At 39.1% G+C, this 25,891-nt stretch overlaps 2 protein-coding genes across 10 annotated transcripts in view; one reads left to right on the plus strand and one right to left on the minus strand.

Moving 5' to 3' along the window:
• Positions 1–4,367, plus strand: part of DNM1L (dynamin 1 like) — a 48,611-nt gene extending 44,244 nt beyond the window's left edge. For 2 of the 8 annotated variants that reach the window (XM_032349963.1, XM_032349958.1), the window contains 6 exons: positions 122–199; positions 518–550; positions 2,401–2,577; positions 2,740–2,849; positions 2,973–3,132; positions 3,434–4,367. In XM_032349963.1, the coding sequence (XP_032205854.1) occupies positions 122–199; positions 518–550; positions 2,401–2,577; positions 2,740–2,849; positions 2,973–3,132; positions 3,434–3,490 (615 nt within the window). In that variant the 3' untranslated portion in view covers positions 3,491–4,367. The remainder of the gene's footprint in view (positions 1–121; positions 200–517; positions 551–2,400; positions 2,578–2,739; positions 2,850–2,972; positions 3,133–3,433) is intronic. The other 6 variants (XM_032349965.1, XM_032349960.1, XM_032349964.1 and 3 more) reach the window with 3 other exon arrangements.
• YARS2 (tyrosyl-tRNA synthetase 2) lies at positions 1–25,280 on the minus strand. 2 transcript variants are annotated; one of them, XR_004287247.1, is made up of 6 exons: positions 24,466–25,280; positions 23,501–23,668; positions 10,251–10,406; positions 9,821–9,991; positions 6,490–6,732; positions 1–1,003 (listed from the first exon to the last, which is right to left on the minus strand). XR_004287247.1 is itself a non-coding variant. In XM_032349966.1 (5 exons), the coding sequence occupies exons 1-5, from the start codon at positions 25,242–25,244 to the stop codon at positions 6,573–6,575; spliced, it is 1,434 nt and encodes a 477-aa protein (XP_032205857.1). In that variant the 5' UTR covers positions 25,245–25,280; the 3' UTR covers positions 2,356–6,572. The 2 variants fall into 2 exon arrangements, 1 of the variants encoding a protein (XP_032205857.1); XM_032349966.1 differs by lacking the exon at positions 1–1,003 and having other exon boundaries at positions 2,356–6,732.
• Between the last annotated feature and the right edge of the window lie 611 nt (positions 25,281–25,891).

Consider the following 25,891-nt stretch of genomic DNA (forward strand, 5'->3'; position numbering starts at 1 on the left):
TTTTGTTTCTCATGGTTACTCCACTATTTTGATACAGAGAAGAACAATTTACACTCATAGAATGTTTCTGAATGCATTTTTGGCATCCTTGATTTTCTTTCCCTGCATTTTTTGCCTTTAGTCTTATAAAGTTCCAAGTGCTTTGGCACCTGCCTCCCAGGAGCCCTCCCCTGCTGCTTCTGCTGAGGCTGATGGCAAGGTCTGTTCTGATTCTTAATCTAAGCCTGCATGCCTAGTTGTTTGGTGCAACATAATCATCTGGAAACAACACACTGTACACTGAACATTAATGTGGGATGTGTGCTAAGGTTAGATCATTTTAGTCTAATAGGAATTTTAAATTATATAACAATGTATACTTCATAAATTGTTGACATGCCTTTCTTTTGCTTACAATATAGAAGATGCGCACGGAAAGATAATTTAAAGAGGAAATTATCCTGCACTTTTGAAATTCAAGCTATTGGTATTTAAATTTTGCTTGTTAAACTGCATGTTTTAACATATCTTTTAACAGTTAATTCAGGACAGCAGAAGAGAAACTAAAAATGTGAGTCTCTTGCTTCAGAATGGAAATGTACCTTTGGTTCTCACTGAAACACTGTCTTCAAAACCACTGAAGCTCTTTGTATAACAGCATCTATCTCTTGTCTGTGTTCCATTTTTTAATGTTTCTCTTACCTAACTAATCCTTCTAAGATGGCATTAGTTCTAGTTTTAACATTTTTTTTAAACAAAAGGCTTTCCTTCTAGTTTTGACTTTAATATTGTGGTAGGGAGTTAAGATTCCAGAGGTGGCAGTTAATACTTCTGGACATTTCCTCTTTAAAGGTTCAGAGATCTGTCCGGTACTAATGGATCAGCCTCTCCTGCTGCTTCCCTGCGCGGCCACGTGGTTTGCCTTGTCACCCGAAACATGGGGCTTAGCATGTGCCTCAGCAGCTTAAGCGAATTCGGAACAAACAGGGACTGGGAGAGTTTGAGACTGTCAATTCTTGATAACCTGTTTGGGGGGAAATGAGATAATCAATCAGTAAATTATTCAGACCTTCCTCTGTTTTTTTTCTGCCTTTAGCTCCTTTCCTCACTTACTGTCCAGGTTTAAGATTCTGAACCTCATAAGTTTATAAATGTCTTATCCTCTCTCAGCCCACTGTGCTCAGGTTTTATAGAGAACCATCTAAATCATTGCCTTAAGTTTTATTTCACTTGTGGCATCACCCTGAGTTTGCTTTCCTTTTCTTTTCATCATTCATGGTGTAGTTAACAGGTATTTAAAAAACTAATTACTCATGTTAAGATTAGTTTATAATATACTGCTATATTTGGACATAGCATATCTTAACTGATGTATTACAGGCAAATTTGGGCCAGTGTTTTGATTCAGAATGATACCCCAAACTGACGTTTTAAAAATATATCTCTCAGGTGTGCAGTATTATAATTTGATTATCTGTATGCACTACAAAGTGATCACCCCAAGTCTAGTGAAGCATCCATCACCCTACAGTTGAACCCCAGCTTCTTCTTGATCTAGGATTTTGTTTTTGAAAACTGACATAGATTTAACACTTGCCATAATACACTTCGGTTAAAAGTCTGGATGCCACCTTAATTCCATTTTAGATTGTAAGATCTTTTTAAAGAGCATGTAAAAACATTCCCAAATGTTGATCAGTTACTGTTTTTCCCATTATTCTAAACATTTTTCTTTTATAAATCAACTGACATATCCTAGAGAAGAAGGTACAAAAGTACTGGTGATTACTAGATTTCTTTCAGTAGATTCTTAAGAACACTGAGGAAACTTACCTTGGGTTTATGTCACATTCCACATTTTAGGCAGCTTAAAGTCAGTATCAGCCTAAGAACTGTAAGTGTAAACAATTTGTAGTTGTATCTTATAGTATTTTGTTGATTATTAAAAATGTAAACTAACTTGGAAAATAGATAAACTCAAGTTTGAGACATGAATTCATAGGACTTTTGGAAAGATCAAGTTCTATAGTGTGTAAGGTTACTTTGAAAAAAATCAAACTGACTGGCAGTTCTGTTTTCCTTTGTGCTTTTAATAAGCACTATTAAGGGCAGTTTATACTTTTCCCACAATTTACTGTTGGAGGGGTTGGCAAGGAGGAAGAATTTTAAAGTTAGCAAATGATAAAAATTAAATCTATGGGCTGAGGCCTTCCAAAGAAAAGACAACAGAACCTCTTATTTACGATAGCTCAGGTTGCCAGTTACACATGCTACATGCCATCTTTTTCTGACCCTGTTATCTGTCTGAATAAAATCCCAGATGGTACTGGATGTTGTGTTCTCCTTGTCAAAGAAGATGAACTTTAAGTTCATGTCAGATCGGATACAGTTGGAATAGGTTTTGGAACATGTTCTTTTCAGGTTGCATCTGGAGGTGGTGGGGTTGGAGACAGTGTTCAAGAACCAACAACAGGCAACTGGAGAGGAATGCTGAAAACTTCAAAAGCTGAAGAGTTATTAGCTGAGGAAAAATCAAAGCCAATTCCAATTATGCCAGCCAGCCCACAAAAAGGCCATGCTGTGAATCTGCTGGATGTGGTAAGCCACGCGAATGGGTTACGCACTAAGAAGATAACCGAACTACTAGGAAAGCACTTCAGAAAAACTCAAGGAACTAAAAGTCACAAAAACTTACTGAACTTTTAACCGTTTCAAAATGGCACAAAAGTGAAATTTTTTTCTTTCCCTCACTCCATTTAGCCTGTTCCTGTTGCACGAAAACTATCTGCCCGTGAACAGCGAGATTGTGAGGTCATTGAACGACTCATCAAATCATATTTTCTTATTGTCAGAAAGAATATTCAAGACAGGTTAGTACTAAATCAGACTCTGATACTGCTCAGTTATTCCAGAATTTGTTGTAGAAATACACGTGTCTTAAAATTTTTAGGCTTTTATTCTAAATTAATGGATCATCTGATTTGGTTTTGCAGTGTGCCAAAGGCAGTAATGCATTTTTTGGTTAATCATGTGAAAGATACTCTTCAGAGTGAGTTAGTAGGACAGCTGTACAAATCGTCCTTATTGGATGATCTTCTGACTGAATCTGAGGACATGGCCCAGCGCAGGAAGGAAGCAGCCGACATGCTGAAGGTATTACTGTCAGCGGTTTTGAATTTTCACAGTTGGGTCGTAGATACAAACACTGCATTGTTAAAAATGCATTCTTGTCCTTAGAGATAGACAGTCCTCCTATAAGGACTAATCTTTTTTTTCATTGGTACTTGATTAGACTTTTAGGTTCAAATTCCAGAGGAGATACTGGTTAATATAAAGTTACCACATATAAAGTGGAGTGATTACGCCCACATAATTCAGATTTTTTTAATATCAAGAACTTAATAAGAATCTACAGTTTTTTTTTTTTTTTTTTTTTTTTTTTTTTAAAATATAGGCATTGCAAGGAGCCAGTCAAATAATTGCTGAAATCCGAGAGACTCATCTTTGGTGAAGAGAACTATAGAATATGGAGACTTTGTTGACTCGAAATTTGCTAGTTACTGCCTACTTGAGTAGAATTTTATTTATGAACTCCTGTGTATTACAGTGGTATGAATCTGCTCATGTGAAGAGACTGGCTATAAACTGAAAATTTTACTCTGTATTGCAGAACAAATCATACAGTTAATCCAAATAATAAATGGCTGTTTCTAAAGTTGCCCAGTACCTATAAAATACATCCAAGTCTTTCTTGTGACCATTTCATTTGAACTTAAAAAGAGCTGTTAAATGTTCTAGTTGTGCAAGCAGTTTGCCTGTGGATAAGATGACCTGTGTAATCTGTTAGTAGTATTAAAGCTGCTGCCCTAGTCCTGCAAGAAGAATGCACAAGACACCATTTCCTACAACTGTAATGCATGCACAATATAAACTGGTCTGGCTTTGAAAGATGTGAGTTGACAGGTTACTCACAGTCATTGTATTCCACCTGTCCTTCGACTTATAGTTTTACTGAGCTTTGCTGCAGCCTTTGATGTGTAAGAAAGCTGAAGGCACAAGAAGGTCTGGAACGTTGACAGTGACGCAGTGTGCGTGTGTAGCTATGCAGCCCTTCCCTTCTGGGCTCATGCTACCCTAGGGCGTTAAAAATCAAAGTATCTTTGATCCTTTCTTAAACCTGGAAGGATGAATTATATTGTTCTGCATTAAAAATCATCTAGACTTGATTTTCAAATATAATAATTCAGATCCATCTTTAAATTAGATCACTTACACCATGTCCCAAGATTCACTTGGAACTGGGACTTAAAACCAAATCCTGTGGTGATCACTGAAGTGTATCTTCTCTATTAGTTGGTTAAAAAAAAAAAGTTACTTTTGCTTCACACCAACAAAATACATTAGAAAATACTCTATTTTAGAGTGGAACAATATATATATATAGTGGAACTCTATTATAGAGTAGAACTCTATAATCTAAAGAAAAATACCTGGACACAGCCACACATCCGAAGGCTTAGGCTACTAAAATGCATTCAAAGAGGTTGGGGGTGAGGTTTAGAACATATTCACATTTTATTAAAATTCCCCAGGTGATTCTTGATATGAATTACATTAAAAATTTAAGATACAGGTCAAAATCCTTAAGGCATTTAGCTCCATCTCTGACAGATACTATATTTCCATAATATAGAATTTACTGAACATGTTAACCTTTCTCCTAAGTTATGACATTTATGAAGAACTCCTGGCAGGGAAAGCATGTCTGGCAACTCGAGCTTACGGTACCCATTTACTAGCAAACAACAGGCTCAGCAACTGACCTCAACCATGAACAGATTCAATCTTCTCTAATATGGTACTCCTTTGAATCTGTGAGCAGTACCTATCTGGAGAGAATGCACACTACCTAAACGTCTGTTAGCACACACTCTGAAGTCACTCTACCATTCTTCAACCTCAGTATAGTCATCCATGACTGACTTACTTCAGATACATCAGATGACTACCATTTCAGCCTTTTAAATTTGTAAGGGGGTGGGGAACTTAACAGGGCACCATTCTCCACATCAAACATATTTCAAATTGAAAATGTTACCTTTAAAGACAGGTTACGGTAATGTACTTGCTGGCACTACACACCTTGTACAAGAAAAGCAGAGGCAAGAAAGGTTTGGAAAGTTAGAAAACCTTCCTTTGTTGGCTCTCAAACTGAGTGAAGCTCTGATATGTTTAGACGATCTCTGACATTTACAGTGGACACCTGTATGTTCTTGCTATGTAAATAAAATTGCTGGTATGAAATGACATTAAAGTTTTGTCAATAAATGAATTCTTCTTAACTTTGCTCCCAGAGAAGGTTTAAACTATAGTTTAACTCATAACATAAATCTAACTGGAACATAATACAGCTTACACTGTATAAAAGTTTTACAAAATTTCCTATTAAATTCTCACAATTCACAGAGATTATTACATCTCCAGTTTCACACATAAAGACAGTGATTTGTTCCATGTAATCCAGGTAGTAAATGGCTAGAATTTCAACACTACATGCTTTGCTGCCTATAAGGTCTTCTAGAAGGAATCAGATTGTGAACCATTTTGTATTTGTGTATTTCACTTGGTCCTCAGGGAAATACACTGATATTACCCTGATTTTTGAGATGTGGAAACAGTTCTAAGAATTAATTTGCCTAATGTATAGAGAGCTTAATTAGGTCTGGACTCTAAGTCTGGAAAAATTCCCTTACCTGAATTCCTTATGATATTCTCCTGTGATTGGATATTGGTATAATATTTGCCTCTGTTTTCACTCTAGTTACTTTTCAGTTTATCTCAAGTTGCAATCTGCTTGGAGACAGACGCTGAAACTTAAAGCTAAGTTTCCAAATTTATGAAATACTGCTGCCTCAGTAATTTGGCAAAACAAGGCTGTGAGTAAATTTAATTATACTGAAACACAGGCAAGGGACTAAAACACTCAATTAGAAACCTTCTGAAAAGTACGGATTTTTGTTCTTTGAAAGCTAACTTTCTACTAGAATTTCTACTGCCAACTATGGCTTAATGTATGTAATACTTGTCTTCTTAAGGAGAACTGGATTTAATCAACAAAATTCAGAAAAAATTCAGAAATTTACAAGTTTCCAATACTATTTTTCACATTTCTGATGTGAACACTAGAAGCCCTGCTGGTGTCTGAGTCAGATCAGGGAGATGAACCCCTGATATAAAAGTATCCATAAGTCCTTACGCCACCCTCTTTTTCACTTCCTCCTCATCTCTAAAAAGGGAACAAAAAGGATAGGATAGCTCTTCCATGAAATAGAATTTTTAAAAGATTATCCCTGGCAATCATAGTTCTATGGTAGTCCGTAACACCTGCAGCTCAGCAGATAAAATACTGCATTATTACACCAGCACTTGTCTTAACCACCCTGTGGAAATAAGAAAATTACTCACACTCTGAGACCTAGAGAGTACTCCATTCTCTACGGTTTGACTTACATAAGCAAAAGTGTAAGTTCTGGAGCCAGCCTTTGGTACATCTTAGGAGATGGGTAAGTTTGAACCACCTGAAGGATTTTTCATCATAGCTGAAGCCATTTTATAATGTAGAAATTCCTTTTTCCTATTTTTAATAATGAAAGTCCATTCTTAAGAATATGTTGTCCAACAACCAAAACACACTCAGGATTCGTTACTTGTCTGTGATTTATACTGACTCCACCTTCTGTGATCATCCGATGCCTAAAAATAGAAATGTTTAATTAGAATCATTTGACTTACATTGCAGAGGCTCTGCAAACCACTCTGAAACCACTTAGCAGTGAATTGTTATCTTCATGTTCACTCTACTAGATTCTGCCTCCCTCAAATGCTTTTTGAAAAGGAGTGGATTTAAGGCATAAGTTTCTTGTTTAGTGGAGAAAAATCTAGGATATTTCATAGCTCTATGCAGAACTCTTCAGTTGGCAGTGGTTTAAACATGAATAGCAGAGGGGCACCTGGGCGGCTCAGTGGGTTAAGCTGCTGCCTTCGGCTCGGGTCATGATCTCAGGGTCTTGGGATCGAGTCCCACATCGGGCTCTCTGCTCAGCGGGGAGCCTGCTTCCCTTCCTCTCTCTCTGCCTGCCTCTCCATCTACTTGTGATTTCTCTCTGTCAAATAAATAAATAAAATCTTAAAAAAAAAAAAAAGAAAGAAAAAAAAAACATGAATAGCAGAATCACCTGGAGAGTGATTCCTCAATCACAGAAAAGAAGCCTCCAGAAATACAAAGAGGACAGTGCTGCTTTTTGTGAGTTCCCATGAGATACCAGTCGCAACTATGTAGTCCTATTATAGAAATCTTTAGGAAACTTATGAAACTGGAAAATCATTAGAAATTCTATTATGAGACTATGCAAATAATAGCATATTGTTAAAATTTTGAGAATTTTTTAAGTGAAACGGGCTGATTTCAGAGATGGATTATCAGTAGCTTATCTAATTCCAGTTTAGTAACAATTTTTTTGATGGTGTATGTAAATAGGTTTTACTTCTGTTATTTACTTACTGCCCAATTCATTCAACAAACATTTATAGAGCCTTTACTATACGCTAAATATAAATAGTACTGCAAACTAGTGGAGAGAGCCAGGCTATTCCAGAGAGATTAAGTGCTGTCACCAGTAGGAAATATGACTCTGGGTGCACAGTGGGTTGGTGGGGGAGCTGGAAATTGTCCTGCAAGAGGAGACATGGAAACTGGGAGGGTGAGTAGCAGTTACTTCCACAAATAGGGTGAGGAAACATAGGGAGTAGCTGGAAAGAAGCAAACAGAAGAAAAGGTCTAGAGCATGAAAGGCCTTGGAAGCCCTTGTGAAAAGCAAATGTTCATTTTCTCTTATCTGAATGTTACCAAATGACAAAGAAACCACTACTACACATGGTTTCATAAAACTCAACGTTTTCTATTTAAGGACAGATTTCTTTCTCTTAGGAAGTGTTACTTTGGTCTGTTTGCTATAGTTTCCAGATCATGTTCTCATTTTGCTTAAATGGCAATCTTTTTTTTTTTTTTTAAAGATTTTATTTATTTATTTGACAGAGAGAGATCACAGTAGGAAAGAGGAAGGGAAGAGATCACAGAGAGAGGAAGGGAAGCAGGCCCCCTGCTGAGCAGAGAGCCCGATGTGGGACTCGATCCCAGGACCCTGAGATCATGACCTGAGCCGAAGGCAGCGGCTTAACCCACTGAGCCACCCAGGCGCCCTTAAATGGCAATCTTATTTAGCTTTTACAATCTAAAAAAAAGTCAATATTAAGAACTCTGTCTAAATCAGATATGCTGTCATCCTAAGTCATGGTAAAATTTCCAGTATCCGTAAATAAACCACTAGAAAAGTTCAGAAGAAAATAAAAAATGCTTCCACAGTAAGGAAAATCCTTAGAACCAGTGACTCACTCTGGGGAGGTATATGGCACCACCTGCAATTCAGTGTACATGAAATAATGAGCATATCAGGGAATCAGTAAGGTGGGATAGCAAGTGATAACAAAGACAATGGATATTTTCTCTATACAGAATAACCAAGGACTTTTTAGGAGAAAGGTAAAAATCTAAAATAACTGAAAGAAAATAGCAATTTTAACAAATGTCATTTATAATCATGACTAGGGGCTGACAAGCATATGACTTAACGGTCAAACTCCAGGAAATGAGACACCCAGGGTTTTCTGGCTAACTAGTGCTTTTCCTTCTAAATCACTCTATTTCAGTTTTAAGTGCAGAAGCATCAAGTATATGCTGGATTACTTTTTTGTGGAACACTTTTATTCCCTCATAATCCCACATAAATGAGGAAAACGCATTCTACCTATGTCTCGATAAGAAAAATGGAATTCTCTGGGGTGCCTGGCTGGCTCGGTTAAGTGTCTGCCTTCGGCTCAAGTCATGATCCCAGTATCCTGGGATCAAGTCCCAGGTCTGGCTCCCTCGTCAGTGGGGAACCTGCTTCTCCCTCTACCCCTTGCCCAGCTTGTGTGCGCTCCCTCATGCATGCGCTCCCTCATGCATGCGCTCTCTCCCTCTCTCTCTCCCTCTGTGTCTCTAACAAATTAATAAAATCTTAAAAAAAAAAAAAAAAGAAAAAAGGAATTCTCAAGAGGAGTAGTAGGTAATTTGTAATACTAGTTTTAGGAAGTAACATCATATGCGTACTTCATTTTCAGAAATTCAACTAATATTCTTTAAAAATTTTATTTATTTGTCAGAGTGAGAGCATGTATGCACACAAATGGGGAGCAGCAGAGGGAAAGGGAGAAGTAGGCTCCCCACTGAGTAAGGAGCCCAATGCAGGACTTGATCTCAGGACCCTGGGATCATGACCCGAGCCGAAGGCAGATGCTTAACCCACTGAGCCACCCATGCGCCCTCAACCAATACTGTAAACAGGTTGGGCAACCCCTCTATTCCCTCAAATAAAGATGACACAGACTGAATATGAGAGGGACCATGTGAATCTCTTAACTTTGGTCTCAAATTGTGACCATCCATCCCCAAGTTGACTAATCCCAGTGCATCTGCTGATCACAGTGGTCCCTTCAATGTAGGCCTTTCCAGTGCTGGAGGAAAAATGGGCTTAGATTTAAGGAGAGAAGTATGGGGGTATGAGAGTTTATAGAATATATTAGAGTATTTTTTTTTCAACAATAGGTACTCAAGTTTTCACTTTAGTCTTGGACTAACCTAATTTCTGCCAGGAATAAGACACCTTGTGGCACTACAGAAACATGCTGTGAACTGTAACATTTACTGCTGAATGAACAGTGACTGAAAGTTAAATCACCTTACCCTCGGGGACCATCTGGAATGGCATTTGCTTTGCGGCATGTATCTAGGACACTTGTTCCTGGGTCAAGAACTAATTCAGAAAATGAAGCTTCTTTAAACAACTCTCGTAACTCTTGATCAGACATGACCTCCAGGGCATCGATGCTGCTGTGATAAAGGGCCTGCGTACACCTGAAGAACACATCGAGAACCACATCACGGGAGTGCTTATCCACAGACACGTTCTAATAGCCAGTTCTAAAACAGCAACGTTTATCTTGTAGAAGTCATACTTAGCTCAAAATGATCTTTCCCACAGAGGCTATTCTAAAGCACTTAAGTCAGACACTGACAGTCCTTACAGTGGCAAATGACATGATAGCTCTAATAAATTTTCTCAAGTCCATTAACTACATAGCTTTATCCAGTGTTAGTTATTCCTAAAGGCCACCTTTTAGCAGAATCCAGCCCTTCTTGTCCATGAACGAGCTTTGTAACTTCTGCAGCAAGTCGTTTCTGAGGACCCCGCTTTTCTGGCTCTTTAACATGCAGCTGCATGATGTGGTCAATCTCTGGAAGGGGCAGGAAAGTAAAGAGCTTCAGGTACCTGTGGGACAAAACATACATTGCTGGTGTATATAACACACCTAATTTTTGTCTCCAACTCCCTTTCCCTTCAAAAGACATCCTGCCTACTTTTAAATTTACATTTATTTTTAAGATTCATTTATTTTAGAGAGAGTGAGTGCATGCATGAACATGAGTAGGGGGAGAGGGAGAAAGAATCACAAGCTGACTCCCCACTGAAAACAGCCTGATGTGGGGCTCCATCTCACAACCCTGAGATCATGACCCACACCCAAACCAGGATTCAGCTGCTTAACCAACTGAGCCACTCAGGCGCCCCTAAATTTATTTTTCATTATGAAAAATAAACATACAGAAATGTACCCCAAATAGGATACCCATGCACACACCAGCCAGACTGAAGATGTTACTGTTTTGCCATCTTCACTTCAGATCTTTCCTTTTGAAAAGGCATGAAATAATATAGCTCTAGATGCCAACATATTCCCCTCCTTGCCCAGGGATAAGCTAACCTAAATTTGTACCTACCCTTCCTATGCATGTTTTCTGTATATGTATCCATAAATAAAAAATGTGTAACTTAAAAATTGACATTTTATCTGTAGCCTTTAAAAAAAAATCTTTTCTTGGTGAAAAACACATAGGAAGTATACAAATCACAAACATAGTTTAAGGAATCAAAAAGCAAACATCTATGTAATTACTCCCCATCCAGAAATACCTCGTTTCTTCTACTCAAGAAAACCCAGATGTTTTTAATACACTTCCGCCTTTCCAAATGAACCACTCTTCTCCCTTTTCAAGGTAATCTGTTTTTCTTTAAACTTCTACTACTCTGATATCCCTTGGGAAATGTCGTCGCTTTGTTTTGCCAGTTTTAGGCTTTATAAATGGGATCATACCGAATATATCTTCATCTTCAGCCTTTCTGGCACATCAGTATGTTTGGCAAGAGACGCATTCACGTTGCTGTGTCACCGCTGTTACGTACAGCGTTCTGTGCCGTGACTACTTTGTATAAAGTATTTATGTAGACAGTCTACAGTCTGCTTCCCCTCTTGGACAGCTGCTAATAACGCGGCTATGAATATTCCCATGTAGTTCTCTTGGTGCACATGTGTGCTCATTTCTTTTGGGGACGAACCCAGGAGAGGAAGTGTCGGGTCACAGGTTTATGTGCATATTCAGGTTTAGTAACACAGACACCTACTTTTCCAGAGTGGTTCTGTAAGTGCTGCATCTATGTCTGACCCTAAGTTTTGGATTGCCATGGCCTCCATGCCAAGCACTCCCCCACACAAATGAGCTGCTGCCTGCTTGCCACAGTTGAAGGCTCATGAGCCAGGCAAAGCAGCCAGCCACGGTTGCACAGCAAGTTCCCCTTTTAGAAAGCTGTGGATAGCGGCGCCTGGGTGGCTCAGTGGGTTAAAGCCTCTGCCTTCGACTCAGGTCATGATCCCAGGGTCCTGGGATCAAGTCGGCTTCCCCACCTCCCCACCCTGCCTGCCTCTCTGCCTGCTTGTGTTCTCCTTAAAAAAAAAAAAAAAAAGCCCTCGGTAACTCAGGTAAGTGAACACTTGGGTGAACCCATTTCTCCCTTCCCACTACCTAATTTCCACTCTTGTGTTTTAAACCTGCCAATGAAGAAGGGCCTCACAAAGGCCCAGGCAGAGCCCCAGGACCATGCTCTCTGCCTATCCCTAACCGAGACCTCCAAGTGCCCCATACCCTCCAGAACTTGTAGGGAATAAGATGGTTTTCCAAATTTCCTGATGCTTGTTGCTGAGGTGCATCATGCAATCCTATCAATCCTTACAATCCGGTAAGAACCATAAAGGCCAGTTCAGCCACAAAACAGACTCCAGTCTGGGAAATGTGGGTAGGAGACACACAGTCCCACTATGACCCACCACTCAATGGTCACTAGGGGAGTCCTCCCTCCTCCCCAGAATATCCTTTCCTCAGTAATTAGCCCTTCTCGGCACAAGGCCTGAAGGACCCTCATTTCTATTAGTCACTAAAGGCCTTTATTATTAATGGTCTAGGGGCACCGGCTTGGTCATTAAGCGTCTGCCTACGGCTCAGGTCATGATCCCAGGGTCCTGGGATCGAGTCCCAAATTGGGCTTCCTCTTTGGTGGGAAGCCTGCTTCTGCTGCTCCCACTCCCCCTGCCTGAATTCCCTCTCTCACTGTGTCTCTCTGTCAAATAAATAAATAAATTTTAAAAAATTAGTGATCTAATCATCTCCTTAGTCCACATGGCCTTGATCACACAGCTCTGGAGACACTGAATTACTATGGCAGCAGTGACACTTTAGGAGAGAGACGACAGGCAATACACAGCAGAGGTGATATGCAAAACCGGGACTGGTAGGATGGCATCCAGCGAGTGGTGCTGTGACCTACCTGGTCAGCCAGTTATTGTAAGATGGGAAGGTGGGAAGGTAAGGCAGACCCCATAGTTAACTACAAGTACTACCATGCAGTCCTGCTGACAATACCATGTTCCCACTGTTCCAGATGCAGCCTATCGATAGTGATGTCGATAGGAATGACTGGGGGCACTCGCCTGGGCCCTGACCACTTGTGGTGAGCCCCTAGAGACATGACCATAGTGACCCAGATGACCCCCTCTTCATTTCTAAAACTGAAGAGGCCCCAAATGACCTGGAGTCCAGAGAATTCTTTTCATGAGGTGCTCTCCCTAATTAGAGGGCAGCCCTACTACATTTTAATGGGACTGCTAAAACCATTTAAAAGGCACTGGGGGGCCCTGACGGGTTGCTAGATGTAGTGGAGATTACTATCCAGGCACCCAGATGCTTCAAACCTATGCCATTACACACCCACAGCCCCAGAGGGGTTTCCCCTTGAGCAAATTTCCCTCAACCAAAAGGAATCCCTACCCCCTCCTTAGTAAACTCCCAACTTAATTTTGTCCTTTTCTGAAAATACACAGATTAAACTCTCCTGGGAGTTATAAAATTTCAGTATTCCTGGTCACTTAATATCTGGACAGCCAGTCTCTAAACTCTAGGCCCTAATTAATACTAGCATTCTCCCAGCCTGCACTCCTGACTCCAACCCAGTCCCTGCAACTACCTCTGCCCTCTTCTCTAACCTCAGGGTTGGCAGCCACCTAAGCCTCTACCCTAGGAACTGGGTAGATCCCCAGGACTTAACCCACCTCCCAGAGGCAGCTGCCCCTATACCACTCTGACAGTCCACTGGGACAATAAAAATGCATGGTCCTTTTTGTCCCTATTAGATATCAGGGCTCAAAGTCACTGTTATTCCAGACAAACCCTCTAAATTCTTCAAAGGGAAGCCCTTCTACCTACAGGGCATTCCTGGTAAAACAATCAAAGGTGTACAAATCCATCTGGATTTAACTAACTACAGGGACCATTTACTTCAAATAGCTTCGTCTGGTGGTGGCTTCCTTGGCCCTTTCTTTCCCTATTATGGGCATGGATGCACTGGCACAATGCCACACAGAACCAGCCCAAGTTCTTAGTCTTCTTGGGGGGATTTACAAAATGGATGCCAGTGACTCTCCCTCCTGTGGGCAAAATGGTAAACACCCCCCAATACCAATTTAAACAGGGCACTAAAGGCCTATACCTTGTTACTATAGATACTGAGATGGAGTCTTTAAGCCCACAGCCTCCCCTTTCAATGGCCCTGTTTGGTCAGTACATAAATCAGCCACTAATGAATGGAACCTCACCGTTTACCTTCAAATCCTTAATACTAAGGTTTCCCCAATTAAGCGATAATTCCTAGTATTACAGAATTAATTAAGGACACACCTCTCTGGGACAAGCAGCATGCTGGCATTCACATTACATGGGTCCCAGAAGGAAAACAGAGAATAGGGGCAGAAAACTTAATTGAAGAAATAATAGCTGAAAACTTCCCTAACCTGTGGAAGGAAAAGACATCTGGGCCCAGGAAGCACAGAGAGCCCCAAATAAGAACCCAAGACACATGATAATTAAAATGGCAAAAATTAAAGAGAGAATCTTAAAAGTGGGGAGAGAAAAGCAAAGAGCGATGTCTAAGGTAACTCCCATGAGGCTATCAGCTGATTTTTCAGGAGGCCAGAGGTAGCAGTACCGTGTATTCAGAATGGTGACAGGAAAAAACTACAACCAATACTCTCCCCAGCAAGGCCATCATTCAGAATTAAATGAGAGATAAAGAGGTCCTTAGACAAACAAAATTTAAAGATGTCCATCACCACTAAACGGGCTTTACAAGAAACGTTCAAGGGATTTTTTTTTAAGTGAGAAAGAAGAGGCTGTAATCAGGACTTAGAAAATTATGAAAGAATTTCAATGGTGAAAGCAAATAAATAGTAAAGGTACCAGATCAATCACAAAGCCAGTATGAAGGTTAAAAGACAACAGGAAAATCACTTGTATCTACAATAATTAGTTAAGCAATACAAAAGACAAAAGGATGTAAAACATGACATCAAATACATAAAACACAGAGCGGGGAATAAAAACGTAGCAAACAAGCTTTTTCAAGGTGTGAAACTTAAGTGACCATTAACTTAAAATAGATGCTATATGCATAGGATGCTATGTATGAAACTCATGGTAACCACAAACCAAAAATGTGTAATAGATACACAAAAAAATAAGAAGAATCCAAGCGTTATACTAAAGAAAGTTATCAAATCACAAGGGAAGAGAGCAAGAAAGGAAGAAAGATACAGAGAAGAACTAGAAAAACAATCAAACAATTACCAAAACAACAAAAGTACCTATTAATCATTACTTTAAATGTAAATGGACTAGGGGAGTCTGGGTGGCTCAGTTAAGTGGCTGGCTCTTGATTTCAGCTCAGGTTATGTTCTCAGGGTCCTGGGATCAAAACCCATGTCAGGCTCCATGTTCAGTGTGGAGTCAGCTTGAGGATTCTCTTTGGCCTTCTGCCCTTCCCTCTCCATATGCTTGTTATTTCTTTAAAACAAACAAATAAATCTTTAAATGTAAATGGACTAAATGCTCCAGTAAAAAAACACAGGCTGACTGAATGGATAAAAAAAAATCCAAGACCCATCTACATGCTGCCTACAAGAATCTCCTTCAACTTAAAGACACAAACTAAAAGTGAACAGATGGAAAAAGGTAGTCTATGAAAATGGAAACAAACAAAAAAAGCTGAGGTAGAAATACTTACATCAGACAAAATAGACTGTAATAAGAAACAAAGAGCATTAATATAATAATAAAAGGATCAGTCCAATGAAGATATAAAAATCATAAATACCAATGCACCAAACATGGAAACACCTAATTACATAACACAAATATTAACAGATATCAAGGGAGAAATCAAGGGGTACCTGGGTGGCTTGGTCAGTTAAGCATCTGTCTTTAGCTCAGGTTATGATCCTAGAGTTCTAAGACCAAGTCCTGGGGTGGGGGGTGGAGCAGGGGGGCTGAGGGGGGAAGCTCAGGTCCCTGCTTAGCATGGAGTCTATTTCTCCCTCTCCCTCTGGCCACCCCCCACTAGTGTGCACATGTGTGCCCTCTCTCTCAAATAAATCAAATCTTTAAAAAATATAGAGAAAAGTCAACAATAATACAATAGAAGGGAACTTTAACATCCCACTTACAGCAACAGATGGGTCATCTGGGCAGAAAACTCAAGGAAATTGTGGCTCTGAACAACCTATTGGACCAGATGGACTTAACAGATATATACTGAATATTCCATCCCCAAACATAGAATACACATTCAAATGCACACTGAACATTTTCCACAACAGACTGCATGTTAAGTCACAAAACAAGTCTCAATTTATGAAAACTGAAATTATACCAAGCTCCTTTCTGGAAGGTATGAAACTAGAAATCAATTTTAAGAAAAAAATCTGGAAAAAACACAGACATGTGGAGATGTAACAACATGCTATGGAACAAATAGTGGGTCAACAAAGAAGTCAGATAATAAACTAAAAACTGCCTAGAAACAAATGAAAGTAGAAACATGATATTCCAAAATCTTTGGGACTTAGAAAAAGGAGTTCTAAGAGGGAAATTTATAGCAATGAAGGGCTGCCTCAAGAAACAAGAAAAATCTAAAATAAGCAATCTAAACTTACAACTAAAGGAATTAGAAAAAAGAACAAAGCCCAAAGCTGGCAGAAGCAAAGACGTAATAAAGATGAGAGCAAATAAAAACAGAAACTTTAAAATAAATGAAATTATGAGTTAGTTCTCTGAAAAGATAAAACTGATAAACCTTTCACCAGATTCATCAGGATAAAGAGGACTCAAACACATAAAATCAGAAATTAGAGAAGGTACGACTGACACCACAGAAATAAAAAGGACTGTGAAACACTACCATGCTTAGGGGCACCTGGCTGGTTCAGCTGACAAAGCATAGGACTCTTGATCTCAGGTTTGTTGGCTTGAGCCCCACATCAGGTGTAGAGATTATATAAAAATAAATAAATAAAATCTTAAAAAAAAAAAAAGACTACCATGCTTAACCAAAGAGGCAGAAGATCTGTAATGTGCGAACTATAAAACACTGATGAAAGAAAATGAAGATGACACAAACTAGAGAGACACTCCATAGTCATGGATTGGAAGAATTAATAATGTTAAAATGTTTGTACTGCTCAAAGCAAACTATAGATTAAATGCAATCCCTATCAAAATACCAAGAGCATTTTTTATAGAACTAGAACAAATAATCCTAAAATTTGTATGAACCACAAAAGACCCAGAATAGTCAAGATAGTCATGAGAAAGAATAACAAAGCTGGAAGTAACACTTTTCCAAATTTCAAGATATACTACAAAGCCACAGTAATCAAACAGAATGGTAATGGCACAAAAACAGACCCATAGATCAGTGGAACAGACTAGAGAAAGCAGATATAAACCCACACTGCTATGGTCAATTAATCTGTGATAAAGGACAAATCTGTGACAAGAAAATACAATACAATCCCTTTAACAAATGGTGCTGGGAAAACTGGACAGGTACGTGCAAAAGCATAAACTGGACCACTTTCTTACACTATACATTAAAAAGAAATTCAAAATGGATTAAAGATCTAAATATTGAGAAATGAAACCATAAAATAAAAATAAACTATTAGGACTATACCAAAATAAAGCTTTCACGCAGCGAAGGAAACTATCAACAAAACAAAAAGGAAACCTACTGAGTGGGTTTTTTTGCAAATGATTTATTTGCAAATGATATATCCAACAAAGGATTAATATCCAAGATATATAAAGAACTCACAGAAGTCAATACCCCTAACACTATGCATCCAATTAAAAATGGGAAGAGGACCTGAATAGACATTTTTCCAAGGAAAACATATAGACAGTCAACACATACCAAGATGCTCAACATCACTATCATCAGAGAAATGGAAATCAAGATGATAATGAAGTATCGCTTAATATCTGTAACAATGATTTGTATCAAAAAGATAAGAAATAACGTATTGGTGAAGATATACAGAAAAAGAAACCTTTGTGCACTGTTGATGGGAATGTAAATTGATGTAGCCACTGTAGAAAACAATATGGAGGCTCTTCAATAATTAAAAATATACCACAAGGATCTGCTGATGGGTATTTGCTAAAAGTAATGAACTAATTCAAAAAGATATGCATCCCTATGCTTATTGCAGTTATTTTTTTTTTTTTAAGATTTTATTTATTTGACAGACAGCGATCACAAGTAGGCAGAGAGTGGGGGGGGGAAAGGTTCTTCACTGAGCAGAGACCCCGATGCGGGGCTCAATCCTAGGACCGTGGGATCACTACCTGAGCTGAAGGCAGAGGCTTTAACCCACTGAGCCACCCACTGAGCAACTTACAATAGTTAAGATATGGAAGCAACCCAAGGGTCCATTAATAGATTAATGGATAAAGAAATAGTATATATACAGTGGAAAATTACTCAGCAATAAAAAAAGAATGATATCTTGCCATTTGTGACAACTCCAGTGGATCTAGAGGGTACTACATTAAGTGAAATAATTCAGGCAGAGAAAGATAAATTCCACATGATTTCACTTGTATGTGGAATCTAAAAAACAAATCAATTTAAAAAACCCCCAAAACAGAGGACAAACTAATGGTTGCCAGAGTGGGGGGCTAGGGGATGGGGAAAATAGATGAAGAGGAATAGAAGATACAGGATTCCAGTTAAGGAATGAAGAATCATGGGATGAAAGATACAACACAGAAAATATAGTCAATGGTTTAAAAAAAAAAAAAAGGACTACTATGGAAAATTATTATATGTCTAACATATTGAACAACTTAGAAGGAATGAAAAATTCTTAGAAACATAAAATCGTCCAAGACAATCAGGAAGAAATAGAAAATCTGAACAGATTAGTTACTTGAAATGAAACTGAATCAGTAATCAAAACCTCCCAAGAAACAAAAGTCCCGGACCAGATGGTTTCAAATGTGAATTCTACCAAACATTTAAAGAGCTAATATCTACTCTTCTCAAACTATTAAAAAACTGAAGAGATGAATGCTTCCAAATACATAATATTTGGCCAGCATTACCCTGACACTAAAATCAGACAAAGACACCTCAAAAAAAAGAGTACTGCAGGCTATATATCCTTGATGAACACAGACACAAAAATCCTCACATATATTATCAACCTGAATTCAACAATACATTAAAAGGGTCATTCCCCACGGTCCAATGGGATTTATTACAAGGATATAAGGATGGTTCAATTTATGCAAATCAATCAACATGATATACAACATTAACAAAAGATAAAAAACCATAGGATTATCTTATTAGATGTAGAAAAGCATTTGACAAAATCAACATCCATTTATGATAAAAACTCTCAACCGAGTGGGATTATTGGGAACATACCCCAAAATCCAAATATGAAAAACCCACAACTAACATCATACTCATTGGTGAAAATCTCAAAGCCTTTTCACTAAGATCAGGAACAAGGCAGTAATATCCACCTGCCACTTTATTTCAGCATAGTACTGGAAGTCCAACCACAGCCAACAGACAGAAATAAAAGGCACCCAAACTGGTAACGAAGAAATAAAACTGTCACTATTTGCAAATGACTTGATACTATATAGAAAAAACCCTAAAGACTCCACCAAAAAACTACTGGAAGTAATAAATTCCGTAAAGTTGCGGAATCCAAATTAACACACAGAAAACTGTTCCATTTTTATACAGTAACAACAAAGTAGCAGACCAGGAAATCAAGAAAACAATCCATTTACAACTGCATCAAAGAGTAAAATACTGAGGAATAAATTTAATGAAGGAGTAAGAGACCTGCACTCTGAAAACTATAAAACACTGATGAAAGAATGTGAAGAGGACACAAATAAATGGAAAAATGTACCATGCTCATAGGTTGGAATAATATTGTTGAAATGTCCATACTATCCAAAGCAAAATACAGATTTTATTTATTTACTTTTGCGTGAAGTACATATTTAAAGCAATCCCTATCAACATACTAACAGCATTTTTCACAGAATTAAGAACAAACAATCCTCAAACCTGTATAGAACCACGAAAGAGCTCAAATAACCAAAGCAATCTTGAGAAATAACAAAGCTGGAGGGATCACACTCAGATTTCGAGATATATTACATAGCAATAATAATCAAAACAGTAGGGAACTGGCCCAAAAATATACACACAGACCAACAGAATAGTGAGCCCAGAAATAACCTATGCCTATATGTTCAATTATTCTATGACAAAGGAGCAAGAATATTCAATGGGGAAAAGACAGTCTCTTTAATAAATGGCGCTGGGAAAACTGGAGAGCTACATGCAAAACAATGAAACTTGACCACTTGCTCACACCACACACAAAAATAAACCCAAAATGGATTAAAGACCAAAATGTAAGACCTGAAACAATGAAAGTCCTAAAAGGAAACAGGCAGGAACTCTTGGGACATCCACCTTCACAATATTTTTTGGATTTTTCTCCCCAGGCAAGAGCAACAATAGCAAAAGTAAACTATTGGGAATACACCAAAATAAAAAGCTGTCGCAATGAAGCAAACTATCAACAAAACGAAAAAGCGACTTGCTGACTGGGAGCAGTTATTTGCAAATGATATATCTGATAAGGGGATAATACCCAAAATAGATAAACAACTTATACAACTCAACACCAGAAAACAATCTGATTAAAAAACAATCTAATTAAAAACAAAACAAAAAACAAAACCAAACCAAACCAGACATTTTTCCAAAGGAGAGAGATAGCCAACAAACACATGAAAAGATGCTCAACATCAAGAATCATCAGGGAAATGCAAATCAAAACCACAATAAGATACTGCCTCACACCTGTCAGAACGGCTACTATCAAAAAGACAGGAAGTAAGTTTTGGCAAGAATGTGGAGAAAGGGAACCTTCATGCACTGTTGGGGGGGAATATAAACTGGTATAGCCATTAAAAAAAGAGTAGAAAGGTCTTCAAAAAATTAAAAATAGAAATTTGATACCATCCAGCAGTTTCACTTCTGGGTATTTACCTGTAGAAAACAAGGACACTAATTCAAAAAGATACGTGCACACCTATTTTCACTGCAGTATTATTTACAACAGCCAAGAAATGGAAGCAACCTAAGTGTCCACTGATAGATGACTGGCTAAAGAAAAACGGAATATTATTATTACTCAGCTGTAAAAAAGAAAGAAATCTTGTTATTTGCAACAACATGGGTGGACTTTGAGGGTATTATGCTAAGTGAAATAAGTCACTCAGAAAAATGCCATGATTTCACTTGCATGTGGAATCAAAGAAACAAATGAACAGATAAAACAGAAACAGACTTACAAATACAGAGAACTGGTGGTTGCCAGAGTGCAGGGGATGGGTGAACAGATGAAGGAGATTAAGATATACAAACGTCCATAAAATAAGAAAGTCACAGGGATGAAAAGTACAGCACAGGCAATACAAGCAGTAATATTATAATAATTTTGTAAGGAGGCAGCCAGTGACTACAATTATTGTGATGAGCATTTCATAATGTATATAAAATGTCAAATCACTATGTTGCACACTGGAAACTAATCTAATACAGTATGTCAACTATACTTCAATTAGAAAAAAAGGACAAAAAAATCTGATGCCTCTAAGTGCCTGACATTTTAGTTGCCAAATTATCCATTTTAAAGACGTTCATTTTGAATAAACATACTGCCAGCTGTTATGATACAGTTAGTAGCAAACCAACTAGATCCATTACCAGGCCACCCTTACTCATGAAGTTTCTCTTCTAGAAAGCCCTAGATAACGGACCACTTGAGTGACCCTGTTTCTCCCCTTCCTGTTCCCTAATTCCTGCTTTTATGTTTTAAATTTCCCAATAAAGGGTGAACCTACAAAGCCCTATGCACCCCACCCTTTGTCTACAATAAGGCTGTGGCCTAGGTCCACACTCCCTCCCTCTCTCTACCCAGGGCCTTCTGTGTGGCCCTCCAGGACCTGTGAGTAAGAAATTTTGTTTTTCAGATTTCCCTGATGGTTGTTGCTGAGATGCATCCGGCAATCATAAGAACCACAAAGGCCAGTCCAGCCTCAACACTGGTTCTGGTCAGGGAAAGGTCTGTGGGGCTTGCCACAAATGGTATGTGCCCAGGTGAGTTCCTCAAGCATTTCTAGTCAATAGCATCACTAGCAATTGGCCGAGACTGATACCACAATTAAGTTCACTCTCCCAACACCTTGGAACATTTTCACCAACACCTGGTATTGCTAATTCTGTTTCTCCATTCTGGAGGGTACATAACAGTATTTAATTGTACCTCTATCTTGCATTTTCTCCTCATTATTAAGGCTGAGCAACCTTCTCAGATGTTTTGGGTCTTTTGGACAGAATCTCTCTGAAGTGCATGCTCAAGCCTTTATGTTTCTATTGGGTTGTCTTTTTCTTATTGGTTTATGGAATTTGAGTATAAGCTACACTTTTAGTACATGTAATGGATATTCTTCTACTCTTAATGGTGACTTCAATGAACAGTAGATCTTAATTGTAATTTAGTCAAATCTTTATTTGTATCTCATTTGAGGATCCTTCCCTATCCCAGTTATGAAGATATTTTCCTATTTATCTTCTGAACACATGATTTATCTTTTGTTAGAGTTAGGTTGATAATCTACCTGGAATTGATTTTTGCAAACCGTGTGAGACTAAGTTTCATTATTTTCCCCACATAAGACATCTAATTATCTAAGTGAAATTTACTGAAAAGATTGTTTTATCCCGATGTTCTGCAGTGCCAAAGAGATCACGTGACCACAGATGCTGGAGTCCGCCTGGATTCTCTAATCTTTACCATTAGTCTCTTTACTAAATCTTAAATTTAAGCTTGTGCTTTAAAACCAAAAATTACTAGAATTAAGATTTTAGAAGAGTTGCTGGATACACATTTAGTCATAGAACTTAATTGTATTTTTTATACATTAGAGCCAAGTAGAAAAGGAAACTTTCCAGATGTCACTTCTTGATACATCAAAACCCTAAAGTGTATCATCAAATGTTTGAAATAAATCTAAAGGAAAAAACCTTAATTATTGTAGTTTGATAAGGCATATTTTCCACTCTGGAAAAGTTATTTTTGGCTAAATTCATCTTTTTTTTTGTTGCAGGTGTATTTTTCTCATTAATTTATATTCTTTGAAGAGTTTAAGATGCGAATTAATGAGAAAGTCATTTTTTAAAAAGGATTTTCAAAAGATGTTATAAAGAAAACAAACTTTAGAGACAAAGGTAAAATCAGGTTTAGTCAAGTTGATGATAAAAGGAGTGAAAAAACTAGAATACACAAGTGGGAGTGTCTTAAGTACTTGTTAGATGTAGATCACAAACTTGGCTCTAAGTTTTCATCAATCACAGTGGTTTTCTGATCTAACCAACAAAAAACTGTTCAGAAGAACAGAATTGCAATGTTCTGAGTCTTAAACGAAAATCTAAATGAAAACAAAAACACAGAAACTATAAAGGGTACATACAGATTCAATGGCTAAAATTATGAGTTTATAAAGTTAATTTTTCTCAGGATACTATGAAGAACTCACCTTTCTACCAAATCATCCTGCTGCCTGACAAAGAACTGATACAATTCAAATGGAGAAGTCTTCTCTCGGTTTAGCCAAACAGCATTACCAGCCGACTTTCCCAATTTTGCTCCAGTTGTACTTGTAATTAGAGGAACCGTGATTCCAAATACATCTTCTCCCGTCAACCTAAGCATAAAGAAAAACTTCATTATGTGCTTCAAGCACAAGTGATGGTAAGTTCTGCAGATCCTTCTTCAGATTTCATTCTGGTCTCTTGCTGCAAGAAAACTTCCTTCACTTTGTAAATCTGAATTTTTGTTCCTCTTAATTGCACTCAATTCGTTTTGACATTTGTCATTTTAAACTGCATTGGAACCAGTGACTCTGAGGTCGTTTCTGCATCACTAGGTCCTAGAAAACTGTAAAGTCCGAGGGAGAACAGGAAGGAAGACTGGGTAAGGGGAAATCAGGTAGAGACACTAAGAATGTTTTAAGGAATTTTAAAAATGAGTTATCACATGGGTTAGCCCTGTAGTTGAACTCCCTCAAGAAAATGCGATTTAAATCTACCTTATTTGCCAAATATCTGGAGTTGGAAAAAAATTTGAGATGCCAACCAAAAACTAACACTAGCTTCATGGGACCTGCAAGGCTAAATCAGAAACTACTCTAGGAGACACGGTCGCATTCAAGCATAAACAACGAAAAGCAGAGTTACTAAAGGGAAGCAAAATACACAAGCTGTATTCTGAGTAGTGGTCTATTTCCTGCAAAGCTCTAAGAATACGTTGCATGCCTAGTATCATTAATTCAGCCCTTCAACTTTCGTGAGCTAGTCACATTAACACCATTACACACTTACGGAGTAAAACCCACAAGGATTCAAAAAGGGCGTCATTCCCCAATCGTTAATAGTTGATCACAGGCTATTCACGTTTAAATTATTTGGTCACAAGATTTTTCCTGGGTCTAAAGGAGCTTACTTGTGGATAAACTCGTATCCGGACACGATATTGCCCAGCTGATCAGATCCACCCAGCTGGACCCGGCATCCATAATGCTTGAACAAATAATAGAAGTCATAAGCCTGGAGCACCTGGTATAAAAACTCTGCCAAGCTCATGCCCTCGGGACTCTTGAGCCGGGTTTGGACGCTCTGACGGCTCAGGAGCGTGCCCATGCGGAAATGCCCACCCACAGCCGTTAGGAAGTCCACCAGGTGCTGCTTCTGGTACCAGGCCGCATTGTCCAGTACCGTGAAGCTTCCCCAGGTCCGCCCATTCGCGAAGAGCTGCTGGTGATTAGCCACCATGGCCTCGAGCCCTTGGCGTAGGGCGCGCGCATTGCTTCGCACGCGCTCTGGTTCCAGCGCTTCCCGCTCCTTGGTACGGCCGCTGGGGTCTCCCAGGCGCGCGGTGGCACCTCCTACCAGTGCGATCACGTTGTGGCCCGCTCGCTGGAAGTGAAACAGGCCCAGCAGGGCTAGCAGATGCCCCACGTGAAGCGAGTCGGCTGTGGGGTCGAAACCGCAGTAGATGGTCTGGGGAAAGTTGCCCGTGCCCCGGTCAAAGAGCTCTGGGAGCTCTATCTTCGTACCCGTCTCGGGGAAGAACTCCTTGAAAAGACCCCGAGCCTTCTGCATCGCCAGCAACCCCTGAGCGCCCGAATGGGCCTCACGCGGTCCCAGGAGCAAGACTCCTGATGGGCCTGGGGTCCCAAACCACCGGCCGCGGGAAAAGCACCGCAACACGGGGGCCGCCATCTTGGCGCCAGCACGAGGGGAATGCTGGGATTTTATGGCTCTCGCCACACCCCCCTCAGTGCCAGCCTCCTACAATTTCTACGGAAATCGCTTCCGTGTATTTCTGCGCATGCCTGAGTGGGGCGGGGCGGTCACTTAGCTACGGAGCTTGAGTTCTCAGCAGACGCTGGAGTTCTGACGACCCAAGTGGGGATTGTGTTTACCGTCAGTCACCTTAAATTCTCTAAAACTTTATTGACTCATTCGTAACGTAGGTGTGTCTGTGATAATAGTTCCTACCTCACAGGGCTCTTGTGAGGACTGAGAATGAAAGCACTTGGCACCTGTAGCTCTCTACAGATGTTAGATTTTGTTTTAATTTTCACCTGAAAAAATTGTGGTGCACAAGTTCCTTCGAATTCTTGGTTCTATGGAAAAATTCCATAGAGGTTGTCCATAGAGGTTGTAACGGGTTAGAAATTGGTTTAACTTAATGGAGAGTTACGGAGTTGGCGTGGCGACCCGAACTCGGGATAGCGATTCCCCGCGGAGAGCGCCAGAGACATCAGCATACATTAGTTTCTCCAGGAGGTGGCAGTCTTGCCCAAGCTATAGCGGGAACAAGCCCTACAATAAATTAAATGCAGGAAACCCCAAGTTTTATTTAT

This window comes from Mustela erminea, chromosome 6 (assembly GCF_009829155.1).
Source record: "Mustela erminea isolate mMusErm1 chromosome 6, mMusErm1.Pri, whole genome shotgun sequence".
In the NCBI taxonomy this organism is placed as follows: Eukaryota; Metazoa; Chordata; class Mammalia; order Carnivora; family Mustelidae; genus Mustela; species Mustela erminea.

What these genes read in the sequence shown, in the direction of transcription:
- YARS2 (XM_032349966.1), bottom strand. Translation starts at nt 25,244, where the DNA reads ATGGCGGCCCCCGTGTTGCGGTGCTTTTCCCGCGGCCGGTGGTTTGGG. An exon ending in GGGCTGGATTCTGCTAAAAG is followed by an intron (nt 9,992 to 10,250) that starts GTGGCCTTTAGG and finishes TGTGTTCTTCAG; the next exon opens with GTGTACGCAGGCCCTTTATC. An exon ending in ATTCCAGATGGTCCCCGAGG is followed by an intron (nt 6,733 to 9,820) that starts GTAAGGTGATTT and finishes TTCTATTTTTAG; the next exon opens with GCATCGGATGATCACAGAAG.